The sequence below is a fragment of the Salminus brasiliensis genome, chromosome 5, assembly GCF_030463535.1.
Source record: "Salminus brasiliensis chromosome 5, fSalBra1.hap2, whole genome shotgun sequence".
NCBI lineage: Eukaryota > Metazoa > Chordata > Actinopteri > Characiformes > Bryconidae > Salminus > Salminus brasiliensis.
In genome coordinates, this window is record NC_132882.1 from 12,568,891 (window position 1) to 12,584,266 (window position 15,376).

Below are 15,376 nucleotides of genomic sequence, written 5' to 3' on the forward strand. Positions count from 1 at the left end.
ACTGAGGTTGAACCCCTCCACAACACATGAGGAAGTGCAGAACAACGTGCTATCGCTATGGCGACTAGAAGAGCCTGATAAAAAAAAATAGACTCCACTGCAGTCTGTCAAAAGAGCATCGGTATTGTAAAGCCTATTACATGAAATATTACCTTTAATAAGGAGTAACAAAGGCATTCGTGTCTGCCTTTGGGCCACAACATGCTTTTCTTATTGGAAGATGCGGAAGAAACGCATTTACTGCACCAAGCGATTAACAACGAGAAGCTGGAGAGAAGGTGAACTCCTTGAACTTTACCTCGGGTGCACTGTAAAACCATGAAACTAGGCCAACTAAAAACTATGAAGTTTTTACAGAGCGTTTTTAGTTCATTTAATGTAATTTAGTCAAAGGTTCTCCTAACTCATATTTTTAGTTCTGCGTCTCAGTTCAGTCTAACCCTGGTCAACAATATATTTGAAGTTGAGCCTCAAAAGCATTAGTAAATGAGCTGCAACTGAAAGTGATTAACATTGTGTAAGCTGTTTAGTCTGTTAGTTCCCATCCGCAGGTTAGGACCCCCCCCCCTTTCATATTTAGGGCTGTGGTGTTGAAGAGATTCAAACTGGGATGGGATTAGACAGTCGTGCCACCCTAGAGCTCTAGGGTGACACAACAGTCTAACTGCCTGCTAATCAAGTGCGAGAATATCATGAGTTCAAATCCCAGCAAGGGCTAAACTCTCTATTGTCAAGTTCCTCTCGTTTGAGGAACGTCATGTGATCATGGAAGTGGTAACCTGCAGATGTAAAAGTAAAAGTAAAAGAGCTATTTAGCCAATAAGCCAATAATTTAGCTATTTAGTATAAGACATATTTAGCCAATTTCAGCTGCAGCTCCAGCAGCATCTGACCACGCTGAGATGCAGAAGTACAAAATGTGAGTTAGGAGAACTTTTAAGTGAACTTAATAGAAAAACCCTAAAATCAGTCAGACTGACTTTAAATTGGTACAGTGTGTGAACTCTAAACGGCTTTCCACACCTTCCATTAACATGCATTTTTGGGTGACCAGATCTCATTAGGGTTTCACTTGACCACATAAAAAAGCCAGGTGTAAAAACGCCCAGGATGCCTTGTGTTTAGATTGTAGATTACGACTGGATCACTCAAACCACATTAGGAGGTGGTCAGAGATGCATCCCGACCACATTTAACACAAGCGTAAATGCAGTCCAGCCAAAGGACATGCATACGCTATGAGGATATGAAATATGTGTTAATGCAAGGTGTCAATAGCCTCTAACACAGTCACGCCTGTGTAACTAGTTTGCTTTACTCTAGCTGTAGCGTCAGCAGAAAACACATCTAAAATGTTTGAATGAAGCAGGAACATCGCTCATATTTATGCCAAATCTTTGCCAAAACTAATAAAAATATTAACTTGAATGCTCCTTGTCTATGTAATAAAGTACAAGTAAATAAAATAAAATATTTACATTTAAGGTCAATTTGCTTTTAAGGTAATGGTTTAGAAGGTTGATAATAAGCGCATCCCATGAAAAAATGAGCATGACCATGGACAGCAAAAGCATTAGTTAAAAAAAGTATATTATCAAGCCCAGCCAACACACGAGGCCATGCTGTTAAGAAACCTTAACTAAAACTGTTTTCAGTTCTTACCGTGGTTTTGCAATTAGATTCAAACACAATGTACATAAGCTGCTAAAAAAGTACATTTACATTTAGTATACTTAACAAATGCAACAAAAGATTAGTGTCATTTTTCACACTGTCTGACATTTCCATTTGTTTTGATGTCAAAAATATCTCCACTTACTTACAACCTGCCCTCTTAACAGAATAGGTTTGTTTCAATGAGCTCAGAGTGAGAAATCATACATGCTGAATTACGCCACACTCGTTATGAAGTGCTAAGTCAGATCTTTGTGGCGGTGCACAAGCGATCTCAGTGTGCGATCACTGAGTAGCCTCAGGCAGAGCAGCAGTGGAGTCTCTGGAATGAGAATGCACTTGTGTCCCACTCACCCGATCTGTCTGTTGGTGGAGGGCGCCTGAGTGATGACTGAGCTGGACTGGGGTGAGGGCAGGGCCTGCTGTATCACTATGCTGCTCTCATGGTTGGCCATTCTGCTGTGAGATTGCTGGTGCTGGTTGGGGCCTGCCTGTCCGTGAAGAGCTATATTCTACAGAGAAAAGAGAGAAAGAGAGGATGCTCATCAACCTGCTGATGAAGTTCCAGCTGAGCAGAGCCTGGACAGCATTAACACACATTGTGATCATGTTCTCTAAATAATAAAAAAAAGAAATTATGAAATTAAAAAATGCTAATATTTCAAAGGGAAATTTTTTTTTTTTTTTTGGGTCAGGTTGCTATCGCTGAATGTTGCACAGAAAAGCATTTACATTAAATTTACATTTAAGGCATTTAGCAGACGCTCTTATCCAGGGTGACTTGCAAAAGTGCTTCACTGTTTACTCAAGGATAACCTCAGCTAGTTTGAATAGACGTAAAATTTCAAGATACCTCTAAGCTTAGACACTACTGAACACAAGTCAATAAGAAGACCATAGTACTCTACTCTTCACCCAAGTGCTCTCGGAAGAGGTGGGTCTTCAGGCACAACGCCATGGTTGGACTGGTTATACACAGTATGGTTATATTTAACAATGTTAATGAGAAGTGTGTGGGTGTTTCACTAAAGGTCATCATGGTCCATTTGTTAACACATCATCTTGTTTTTTAATGGTGAAAAGAAAAAAAGAAAAGAAAGAGCTCAATCTTGCCCCAAAAACTAAGGATCTGATTTTGAAACACACTCAGCCAACAGTAATTTTAACTGCTCTAAATGAAGGAAACTAGGAAGTGGAAAAGATTAGGTCAGGTTAAGAAATATGGACTAAGACTACATGTTATTCTCACTCTTACAGACACAGTCACTGTGTTTTCCTCCTGTGAGCTTCACTGATATCTAATGACTTCAAACTGACTCCCTAAAGAATGATGAAGTACAGCTGAACATGTGGTCAGATGTCTCGGTGCGGACACTTCTTCATACAGCAGGTTTTAGACTGGATTGAGAAATATGTGACATGGTTTCTAAACCACCTTTTTTAAAAAGGAACAATCCCCTAAAATAACACCAGCACACCAAAACCAACTTACCAACTTCCTTTACAATGCCCTTTGTGCTACCTCTCTCTATCTCTCGCTCTTTCTCTCTGTGCAATATATATATATATATATATATATATATATATATATATATATATATATATATATATATATATATATATACACACACTCTGAATATGTTAGCACAGGTAATGATATGTTGGTTAGGAGAATGCAGTTAAAATAACACAGGTTTGGTTCCTGAGTTCTCTGAAGCTTGATAAGATAAACTAGGTTTATCAAATTAATCTCCCTCTCCCTGCATGAGAATGGTATTGGATAATAACTGTAAAAACCGGGCTTCCTCGAGGAGCACTTTGGAAATAATTAAGCTACAAAAAAAGCATTGCTTATTACTATTTATTCTAATTTTAGCAGAAAATAAACACTTACTTCCCTGATAAACAGCTTTTCAGGTAATTTGCTTAGATTACTTCTAGCAGCACCCAAAAACAGGCCAATATGTCTTGATTGATGTCATAGCTAAACATAGATCATTCATCTTTCCCCTTTCCTGAGAAGTTGCATTTCAGAGGTTTTCTGGCAACAGCATCAATCTGAGAAGTGTGAGTGGGAATAGAGAAGTTAGCAGAGCTGCGGTCCACTGAGGGACACTCCCATGGAAAGGAAGAGGGCTGCTTCTTCAAATCACAACACTGTGTCCTGAACCTAAATTAAACTGCAGGTTGAAATCTGGGGAGTGATCTAAAGCAGAGCTTCAGCTACAATCTTTTATTTATTTATTTATTTATTTTAAACATTGTTCAAACTGCTTTACCAAAGGGGATTTCAATGTATAGTCCTGTAATCCTGTATTTTATCTACAGTCTATGATGATGATGTATGCGGTTATACACACACCCCTGTGATTTCCAGAGAACACAAACAAAACAAAAACAAAGCTGGAAATGCTAGCTCGATCTTCGTCGTTCTGGGTGATTTACGGATGTTGAGCTCTTAAATTACTCAAGAAAAGCTCATTTCTGCTGTTTTAGGTTAGGGGATTCCAAATAAGCATGTAGTCCATGCTTCCGAATTCCCCTTCACAGCCATGGGCAATATCCGAGCTGTTCTATAAGTCTCAGTTCTTAACATATAGCTCCGCTTATTTACTCGGCTCAGCGAAATCCTGCTACAACCTGCTATAAGCTGACTGCTGACTGAGCATGGGGCGCTAACTGTCAACCACAGAGGTAAACTTCCCACACCACCCAGACATCAGCTGATCTACCAGCTAAGTCGGAGAGCAGTCTGGAAGCTGGCCATGCTGTGGCTACGGGCTATGGGTTATGGGAGCACACTGGGTTCAGTTAATGCCAGTCGCGTCCACAGAACACAAACGGTGTGAAGCAGACACAAGGCCTGACCACAAGTCTGCGATTATTCTACAGACATCAAAATAATCACTTTGCACGGCGTGAGACAGACGATGATGAAATACGCCTGACTGTGAGGGATGCACGCTGTGGTTTAAATGCCACACTAAATCTAATTTAGTGAACAAACTCCCTGTCTTGGCATGCGCCACACTCAGACAGACTGTATTGATCTGGTTGTCTGCTTTTGCAAGCTGGCTGGCATTGCCTCCAGCTATAAATTTTCTGTGTACTTGAATAAGTGTGTGTGTGTGTGTGTGTATGTGTGTGTGTGTGTGTGTGTGTGTGTGAATCAGTAAAGTTGGTCAAGTATTTGAAGTTCAGGTGCAGTGTGAGAGTGACCACCTTTTTAAAAATATCAAGACCTTAAAACAGACGATGTTACGCAAAGGACCAATAGAAATGTCCCAAAATGTCCCGGAGTATAATCTTTTTACATCCACTTCCATGGAAAGTTGAGACCTTCTGTTCCTTCTCCTGTAAAATTGCTGTTTGTGTGTGAACCTTGTATCTCCAAACACCATACACACTGCTTCAAAATAAGCTGAAAAGCATGTCTGAGCTATTAGGCATCCGATGCTGTGTGTGACCTCCTGAATGAGGTGGTGAAAGTCTCGGTTCTCGGTTGCCACCAATGAAACTTCCCTTCTTGTCTGCAGCCGTTCCTTTCGCCTGATCTGGTGGCAACGGCCTCACTAAACATGGGCAGAGCTGCCAACTAGCCAGCGGATCCACATGACTACAATATCAGGCAAAATCAAGGCAAACAGACAGGAAAGGAAGCTTCATTTAACTATTGGGACACATGCTCTCCTTCTGCTTTTCTAATCTGAACACAGGCTACAAGCATTTTACAGTTAACACACATTCACTCACTAAAACCCCAAATTAGCGGTACAGGTATGCTGGTCAGGTCCTGGTTTTGAGCGTGTCTGTGTGTCTGTGTGTGTGAAGGCATAGGTGTGGTGAAAGTGGTTAGTGTGGGATGAGCCCCATGGTGCAGCTGCATGGCAGGCCCCACTCTCTGACCTGTTTACTGTCCTCCTCCTCCTGGGCCTTGCAGAACTCCTGCTCGATGGAGCAGTCCAGCTCACTGAAGAGCCCCACCTCCTCACAGTTCTTCAGGAAACGCGTTGGTGTCGGCGTCTGGTCTGCAGACGACAGAGGTGTGAATCTCTGACCTTACAATGATTCCATTTCAATTCAATAGCTTATAAAAAAGGATTTGCTACAAGTTCACCTTAATCTTATCAGATTATGTGGGTACAATTCGGACAACATGCTAAAACTATAAAGAAACCATTAATGTGACAATAAGAACAATAAACTAAGTGTATTAGTAGGACTTTTATTTTGGGAAATTAGCCAGTCATTTTATTTTGGTCAAAAATGAGCACTTCCTTCATTGAATAATATTATAATGGGTTATAATCAACACTAATGTTTCAAAAATTATGTTACATCAACAACTCATAATTAATCACTGCAATTAAAACCTAAAAATCTAAAAACAAGATCGAAATCCCTTAAACCCGGTCAGGCATCATTTTGAACTTCTTTTGGGATAAATGTCACCCCCGTATACGTTTATGTTTACTGTTTGTTTTGTAGGAACAGTGTAATAATCTGCCTTCGTCACCGGCATACTTCACTAGAACACCCTGAATATTTTCAGCATAATGGAGGCAGTCATACAGCTCACATGCATGCTCATTTCTTACAGAAATATAGATGGCATGACTCAGTCAGAGGCAATCTTGGAATCTAATCCATTATCATCTGTGAGTCCTTGAATTGCGGTCAGATTGAGTCTGTAATTTTCACTGTGGGAAAGATAAATTATATGATAGTCTCATGTGTGGTTTTGATGGTGGTTAGAAACTGCCATCTTTTACAAGCTCAAAGAGGTTAATGTTGATATGCTGGTTGTTTATATGACTGTGTTCGTCTGACTGGGAGTGTAAGAGAAAGAAGAGGGAGGGAATGAGTGTGTGAGTGAGTGAGAAAGTGAATGAGTGAATGAATGTGAGAGTGACAGAGGAAGGGAGTGAATGAGTGTGTGAGTAAGTGAGGGATTAAAGGAGTAAAGGAGTGAGTGAATGATTATGTAAATGACTTAGTGAGGGAGTGAGGAAAGGGTGAGTGTGGAAGTAAGTGAGTGAGAGAGTAAGTGGCCCTCTTCAATTCCTTGCAGGCCACTTCAAGAAAGGCCTGAGGGCTTTGGGCAAGAATTGGGACAGGGTTAATAAGTGAAAGAGTGAGTGAGTGAGTGAGTGGGAGTGTGATTGAGTGTGGAAGTACGTTGAATCAGAATGTGTGAGTAAGGGAGGAAGGGACTGAGGGAATGAGTAAGTGAGTGAGTGAGGGATTTAGAGAGTAAGTGAGTGAATGAGTGTGAGAGTGGGAGGGAGTGAATGAGTGAGGGAGTGAGTGTGGAAGTGTGTGAGTGTAGATCTGAAGAGATTAAGGGAATGCGTGTAAAAGAATGCGCTCTTAGTGAGAAACCTAAAGCTGCATAGCTGCTCTGCCCAGAAACACGATCTGCTACCCTGACAAGGGTAAATAATGAAGAGGAGAGAATCACTGCGCTGCTGCTGCTGCTACTGAGAAACACACACACACGCAGCTTACACACGTTCCTGCAGCCAAAACGGCACACCATCCAATCCCCTTACACCACCTCATATCATTTACTGGCTTTTTAATACCCTTAAAGGCAGACAGATTTTGAACAGACCAGCCTCAGTACCGCTCTTTGTCTGACGCTGTAGTCTCTAAAGGAAAACACACAGAGAAAACACTGCTTTTTTGCAAAACTGCATGACAAATATTTTCACTATTGCAATTCAGAAATTCCAGAAGTTATCTAAGGTGACTGTCGGTAACCGCTCATGCAAAGTGTTTGCATTTCTTCTGCTAAAACAGCGTAATGTGGGCATGGTTGGAGGCCGGCGTGGAATCTGTCTCTAAATTTGCACTCTGGAGTTCTCCCCGTTTTCATCGCGCCGATTGTGGTTTTGGGGTTTGTTTAGTTTTGTCCTGAGACGGCCAGCCCTCTAATTGATATGGGGCCGAGCGTGCACGAGTGATAGGGGGGATTAGAGGAGTGAGCTAGAGGGCAGCACAAATATTATTTTAACCACAAAGTTCTGCGTTTTAAACTTCATCTACACACTCCTAGCACATAATGGCCAGGCTAATGCTTTCTAATCAAAGACAGACGTCAGATGCCTCAGCCTCAGATGGTCTGTGGAGCTGTGGCTGCTTGTATGCATTAAAAACAATAAAAAAGTAAAAAAAAACAAAAAAGTAAACCTAAGTAATCTTATGTGTTTATCTTATGCTAAATGCTTAGGGGATTGATTTAATGCTGTTAGTGTCTATTTCATTTTGCTACTGAAAAAAAGAGAGTTTACACAGTTACGAGATGGAAAGTTGAAAACCTATGAGCATAATTCACTTTAGATCCCACTGGTATACTTGTTTGAATGCATATGTGTTTATGTGTGTATATCACTGTCTCCAGGAGGGACATAAAATATCCCCTTAGTGAGAAAAAAAAAAATGGAAGTGTTGCTGGTGACCACGTCAAACTTATTTTTCCACAGAATAGACTTTATTTCGAAAAACCAAAAGAGCCAAGAACTTCCCTCTGGTAATGAAGGCGCGGGTTTGGGTTAGAGTCCGATATAGTCATGAGAGTACACCTAAGTATAAACAGCTCACTGGAAACCCCCAATGAAGACAATAATACTTGCATACTCTTAAAAATAAAGGTGTTACAAATGGTTTCTTGAGTGATGCCACAGAAGAACCATTTTTGGTCTTCATAATGAATCCTCATAATGAATGTGTGAAGAATCTTTAAACTGGTAAAAAAAAACCTTTAGACCATTGGAAACACCTATTTATTATTAACAGTGTATGTGTGTGTCTGCACTGGTGTGTCTGTGATGGGTCGCAGACTCCGCTCACCTGAGAGCATGTTGTCGTTTTTAATAGAGGGGAATTTGAGGGTCATCTCATGCTTGTGGCGGTGAATCATTAGATGGTCCTCCGTGGGGAAACGCTGTTGGACACAGAAACAGTCGATCTGAAAGCAGTTGTGGTCAGAGTTATGATTAAAAACAGCGAGTGGGGTTTGTTTGCTTTAATAGTTTGGCAGAAGCTATTGCAACAACCGGAAACACTATGGATTCTTAAAGAGGAACATTCAAAACAATGCTTGTGATCGAGGGAACTTAAGAGTATGAACCATTAAAAAAACCTCACTGTGCAAAGAGTCTAAGACTGGTCAATGTGCAAACATCCAATCTCGCTTCTAGCTGATACAGTCTCTGTAAATTGAAGGCAGATGGTTTCGCTTTGCTCTTATCACGCACTATCATCTATAGCATGAGAATGTGCCTGTAGGACGCAACGCCTTGTTAACTGCAGTAGATAAGGTTTAGAATGAGCTGCAATTCTAAATGCTTACAATCCCATTAGACTAATGCCCAGCTCTTTCTAATAATTCAACAATCTTTTAGTTGATATACTTTTTAATAGTCTAGTACCAAAGTAAATATGCACATAACATGACCTGCACAAAGCACCGTAATAACCATCTGCTACTGCTATAGTCAGTTATTTTGTTAAAGTTCTTAAGTTCTTTATGCAAAGAAACAGTGGACAGATTCACAAAAACATTTAATAAAATCTTAAAAGTTTAAAGTGACTTTAAAAGGAGTAATCAACTTTCAAAAACGATTATTTCTAAATATTTTCATTTAATGTACAAATGAATTTGTTACTGATCACAACTAATCAAGTTTTTGTACTTGGTCCCTTAATTCTTCTGAACTTCTGAACATTAAAACCATAAAATCAAAGTATTTAAGCACTCATTTTAATACTCTTCCTGAGGACTTGGTAAGCTGAACTGACCTGACCATGACCCAAAAACTTTGTGAAAAGGGCTACTGGCCTTGGCATTGTCCCATGAAGGTCACTTGGGGTCTTATTTGTGTTACAACACCCTTTCTACCGTGTATTAAAGGCATGTCTGAAGGAATTTCATTTGAATATGGCTGAATATGGTTTAAGGATCTTTTTAATCATTTTAAGACGATTTTTTTTACAGCTGCACAATTTTGCACCACGTTTTTAGCAGTTTGCGCTACAGCAGCGCTTCTGTGGAATCGGACCGGGGGGCTAACCTTGAATCTTTCACAACAATGAGTATTAGGTGCTCATGGCCCTGTCGCTGTCCTTGGACACATATTAATGGCCCAGTCTCCTTCCCTGAAGCACTTTTAGTATACCAGGAACATCCCGCAAGACTCAGTTGTCGAGCCATCAGTTAGTTGTTTGGTAAAGTGGCTCAGATTTTTATGCTTGCCCATTTTTCCTGCTTTTAACACATCATCAATTCAGGAACTAACTGTTTACTTGCAGCTTAATTATCCACCTCTTGGCACATGCAACTGAAACCAGTTAATCAATATTATTAAATTCACTTTACATTAATGGTTTTAATGTTATGGCTGGCAGGAGTAATTGCCTATAATCAGCTTCATTCTGCTGCACTTAAAGGTTTTAATAGAAAAAAACATGAGGAAAGAGAAGACAAACAGTAGCTGTGTTCTTCTCAGTCTCATGTTAGGCTCACACTTGTCTTACAGTGAAAGAGAGGACCAGGTAAACCTCTCAAACTTTAACTTCTGATCAGTTAGACTCTGATGATGTCGTACAGATCAAGACTTTCTTAGGGTGGACTGAACTTAAGCAAATTCTTGTGAGCTCAGTATTTGTCTTGATGATCAAGCTTTGGAAAGCTTTTGTGAACTGCAGTCCCAGAGGGCTAACAGTTTTCTAAGCAGGCTACCATTTCACTGTTTTCTGTGCGGCAGCGTTTCCCTTTGAGAGCGACTCTCTCGGGTTACTGATGCGTTCATCCCCGCCATTGTCCTGCTGGACTCACCTGAGAGCAGCCCGGAGCGCTGCACACGAACGGCCGTTCCTGCTCGGAGTTCATCACTGTCGCCGGCTCCTCATAAACCTGCACACAAAGACACACAGACTGAGAATCCACAACTGATTTGCCTGCAGGACACAGTGGCAGATGTTCTGTTTGGCATCGTGTTGCGTCTGTATCGTGTGCCGCTGATGTTCAGAAGAACTACCTGCCGGGACTTTGCTGGAATCTCGGGGTTGGGTGTTTAGTTGCCTGAGCCCTGGGAGCGGCTGTCCCGAGCTACCGGGGTTAAGTTTGTGTCGGGGCAGCGCTGAGCGGAGGAGGAGAGTGTATTTACTGGCCTGAGGTGTCACCCTGCCTCTGCGTCTCCATGGTGCTGCTGCTGACCACAGCGCAAGGTGTAAATTACTCACTAGCTCTCCAGCGCACAACAGGGCTACGGCAGCTCAGGCTGGAAGTCAACAAACTGCCATTCACTAGCTGCTGTCTTGACCCCTCAGCCCTGCTGTCCTCTCAGTATCCGGCCAGTCATGGTTCTAGCTGTGGGGATGAGGTCAGTTTTGAGACGCACTGCTAATAATGGCCGATGCTAGAGGCTCTGTTCATTAGGGTGATAATGAGTGAGCGAGCATCAGATGGACACAGCAATAATTCATAGGGCGGGACATGGAGGCAAAACATGTCTCAAAACACTGGCAAAACTTTCAACAATTTCTAGCGCTCATCTGGCAAGTAGTCCATATATTTCCTCCCCATCAATGATGAAGAATCTCTCTATCTCTCTGTCTCTGTTGTTCTATCTATCTATCTCTCTCTCTCTCTCTTTCCAGAGAGATCCCTTGCTCAGTGCCATGATGCTGCTAAATGCCTCTAGTGACAGCCCGACAATGGAATGGTATGCCAGGTATTCCGTTTCCCCTCACGCAGTGTGTAACTGGGCCGTTGCACTGGTGTTGATGGGAGCTGGTTTGCAGGCTAGTTTTCCACAGCTGTCATGTTTGGGGATCTGGCCCTCAGGCAGTGGAACATACAGGCCAGCGTGTGCACATGGCTCCAGAGGTTCCATTCTATTTCCAGAGATGATGATATCGGAGGCACTTGGTGTGTATCTCGGACTGCCTGGCCCAGTTCGTGCCTGTGCGGCCTTATGTAACTCAGTGACCACACATCTATGATTAGATCCTGAGGTTAAGTTCACGTTGGGGTGGAGTTGAGGTAGCCCACCCCATCATACGGTTTCTGTAAGTTTCTACGAATTTATCACACTGCAGTGTGACATTTAATGTCAGGCACACAGTATTGTCACTGTCCCATAATATAAGCACAAATGTTACTGCTGCAATGCGCTTGCAATTCAGACTTTATAATGGAGTGCTTTTAGACCCAGGTCTGTAAACGTACTGCGGCCTACAAGTCCTAATGAGTAGCCGTCTTAATAGAGCATGAAAGTCTGTGTCGAGCCCTCCACATACAACAGTGCAGCCAGACTAATGGCTGTGGGCTACGGTATGTATTGACACGCTGGTTAGACAGCTAACAAACACCTCTCTTTCCAAATACGTGGAAAATAAACATATTAGGGGCTTTGAGAGATGAAAAAGGAGGCCCATACAGCTCTCTTCAGACCTCTTCAGGTTAGCTCTCTCTAGAGGCACACAAGCTCTACTGCATGAACGCTTTCATACACAATTTGCATGCAATTCCACACACACACACACACACACACACCCCATTCGGTCTAGCCAACTGTTTCCTCTCGTGCAGTCAAAACATTCAAATTTGGCGTTACGTTAGCCAGAGCACTTTTTCCTTACTGACAGGCCTTTGGGCAGAACCCCTCCAGCCAGGCCCTAACACACAGCCTTCTGGGACACACTGGTTTGGTCTGGACAGGGTGTCTCGCGGGTTCTCTGTATCCACTCCTGTCTCCTGCCTGAATCTCTACCCTGCCATCCTTATAAATGACTCCTCTGGCAAAGTAGCAGTCCAACATGCACTTGCTCTTATTACGACTGATTGTACATTTTCACCCAATATGGTTCTTTCCCTCCCTGTGATTGTCTCACTCTCACATGCCAAGACACATGGCCAGATCCACCATATGGGTGACCTGGCTGACTGCTCTGGGGTGCAAATGTCCAAAACATTGCTCCCAAAATAATAAGTGAATATTTGCATATTTAGGTTTCTATTAGCACAAAATTTGTCTGACTTTCTATTGTGTCTTTTATTAACGATACATGTAATAACAATGTAACTACTGGTGATTTCACTGTTGTTACCGCTGGATTACAATGCAGTACAGCTTTAAAATATTAGGAATTAGTATAAAGCTTAATATACACACATATGTCGACCTTAGTTGTATCTAAATAGTAACAGCAGTTTATTTACATACAATTTCCCTCAGTTATAACAGGTATATAACAACATAAGAGAGATACACTTGTGTAATTACAGAGTTAAAAGTGATGTTAATACACACATGTATTTACATAAGCTGTACTGCTATAATCCATTTGTAACAGTGAATGCAGCTCCAGTAGTTGCTTTGTTGTTGCTGCTGACAGAAAGGGTGTGATGTTAGTTACACAGAGTTTGCGGTGAGGGGGAACCATAACTCTTACTCTCAGGGTACAAGAAGACCTCACTCTGAACCTGCAGAGGTACCACGAATATGTCTGTAAACATCTTCCCACCCAATTCGCCATTGATCTTCTTCACAGACCTATTAGCAGCATCACTCCTTCCTCAGTACCTTTTGCATTGTTTTAAAGGTAATTACTGATAAACTAGCCTTTGGCTGTGGAAATTCAAGAAGGTGTTAAGATGAGGTTGGCACCTGAAGCCGCTCACTCACCCCTATAAATAAAGGTGCTACAATAGGTTCTTCGAGTTTGGTTCCATATAGAAAACACAATTTGTGATAACACAAATAAACACAAAGTGTGATAGACCTTTAGACTGTTGAGGAACATTTACATAAAGTGAAGGTTCTTTAAGCTTTAAAAAGGTTCTTCACATTAATGCACTAATCTCTATTACAAAAAATGGCTCTTTATGGAACCGAAAGTGGAACCCTTTGTAACCCCTTTATTTTGAAGACTGCAGCCCATTTGATCACCTTGGAAACTTTAAACTCACATACTTTGATGAACAGCTGATAAACGTGTTGCTTTAGCCCCATGTTAAAATCTTGCTAAATTTCCATTCACCTGTGGAAAGAGTCCTTTATGTTTGGTCTCAATTAAACATACGAAGCTGCTTGTTTGTGAACAGTATTTTTGTATCACTTCACAAACACATACACATCAGCACACTGTAGCATGAGGTCCAAAGCCTTCTGAGGTGACGTAAAGGAGCTTCTGCTGGTTATTCTGGTGCTGATGTATCACGGCCGGCCTAATTCAAACAGCAGAACTCACAGTGCAACCTGATCAGACCTCTGCGGTCCACACCACAGACACACACACACACACACACACTGCTCATGCCGCTTGCACCCTCTTGCGTGTGTGGCCACAAACCCAGCACATCCTGCATACACTCCCAAGCCTGTCATCACAGCTGCACAGGCCGGGTTGTGCCTGTGTGCCGTGTTACTTTTATTTAGCCTCCGAAATGAAGGAGCTTTTCTTTTACACAATCCACATGCTTTAAAATAAAGGTTCTTTGCGGGTTCTGTTCATTAGTGGTTGAGGGACCACTTTTGGTTACTTTCACAACTGTCAAATGGATAGCTTGTTTAATGGAAGGGGCGGTTTTTATAAATGAGGCAAATGTGTAACTGTGTACTCAAAAAATAAAACTGCATTGGCAATGAAATCGGATCTAACATCAGATTGTTGGACTTTACCCTTTATGTGTCGTCTTACCACCTAGACTAACTTCCCCTGTGTGTTAGAATATGTGTGTCTTTCTTAAACTCTTCGGTTAACTGGATCTGACGTTCTGAACATTCAATGAATGACAATGTAAACATATTTTATTCCAAGTCACTTTGGAGCATTTCTATTGGTCCATTCATCATTTTCTCAATCTTTTTACATTGACAACCATTGAATGTTCAGAATTTTTTTTCCACTTGTAAAGCTGCGATATACAAGGTTTTGCATGACAGCGACGATATATGTACATATACAATTCTAATGACCTGAACTGGCCTTTCTCTAAACATTTATAGTGGTAAAATAATCTTATCTGCTTATATATATATATATATATATATATATATATATATATATATATATATATAATTTATATATATTATTATTATATATAAATTCTAATGACCTGAACTGGCCTTTACCACTACATTTATAGTGGTGGCTATATATATGTATTTATAGGATTATATTCACACTATAAATGTAGTGGTAAAGACCAGTTCAGGTCATTAGAATGTATTTCAGACCATTTTGGGTGATTTACTCGGGTTACACATTACAAAGTATCTCAGCTATCTTAAACTACTTGACCTGACATCTCAAGTTCAACATTTCATTTTCGTACAGTGCATCTAAAATTTACAGCACAGTAAACAATGAATTACAATACAACTACAACATTCCTCAAATAAGAAGCTAAATAAGAACAGATGACTGAGATTCAGAAGAACTTCAATTAAGAGAGACAATAAATTCTGCAGCGATCACGTCATAACATCACTAGCTCATTTGTTGTCCAACATTGTTGGGCTTCCTGAAAGCAGAACAGTACAAAGATGATTTCTAAAGGCTCGAGTGAGCATCAAACCAAACACTCTATCTACCCAGTAAGATGGTTTTAACATTGAAATGTTTTAAGAGAAAGGCCAGTACGGGGCAGGTTCGATCACAAGCTACTTAACAGCTACATGAAACAACTGGA

General features: G+C 41.1%; 1 protein-coding gene across 1 annotated transcript in view; it reads right to left on the minus strand.

Annotated features, from left to right (window-relative positions):
* creb5b (cAMP responsive element binding protein 5b) overlaps positions 1 to 15,376 on the minus strand; it is an 89,553-nt gene that overhangs the window by 70,501 nt on the left and 3,676 nt on the right. The window contains exons 2-5 of the mRNA XM_072679397.1: positions 10,514 to 10,591; positions 8,527 to 8,620; positions 5,581 to 5,702; positions 2,029 to 2,186 (exon numbers count right to left, since the gene is read on the minus strand). Of these exons, the coding sequence (XP_072535498.1) occupies positions 2,029 to 2,186; positions 5,581 to 5,702; positions 8,527 to 8,620; positions 10,514 to 10,567 (428 nt within the window). The 5' untranslated portion in view covers positions 10,568 to 10,591. The remainder of the gene's footprint in view (positions 1 to 2,028; positions 2,187 to 5,580; positions 5,703 to 8,526; positions 8,621 to 10,513; positions 10,592 to 15,376) is intronic.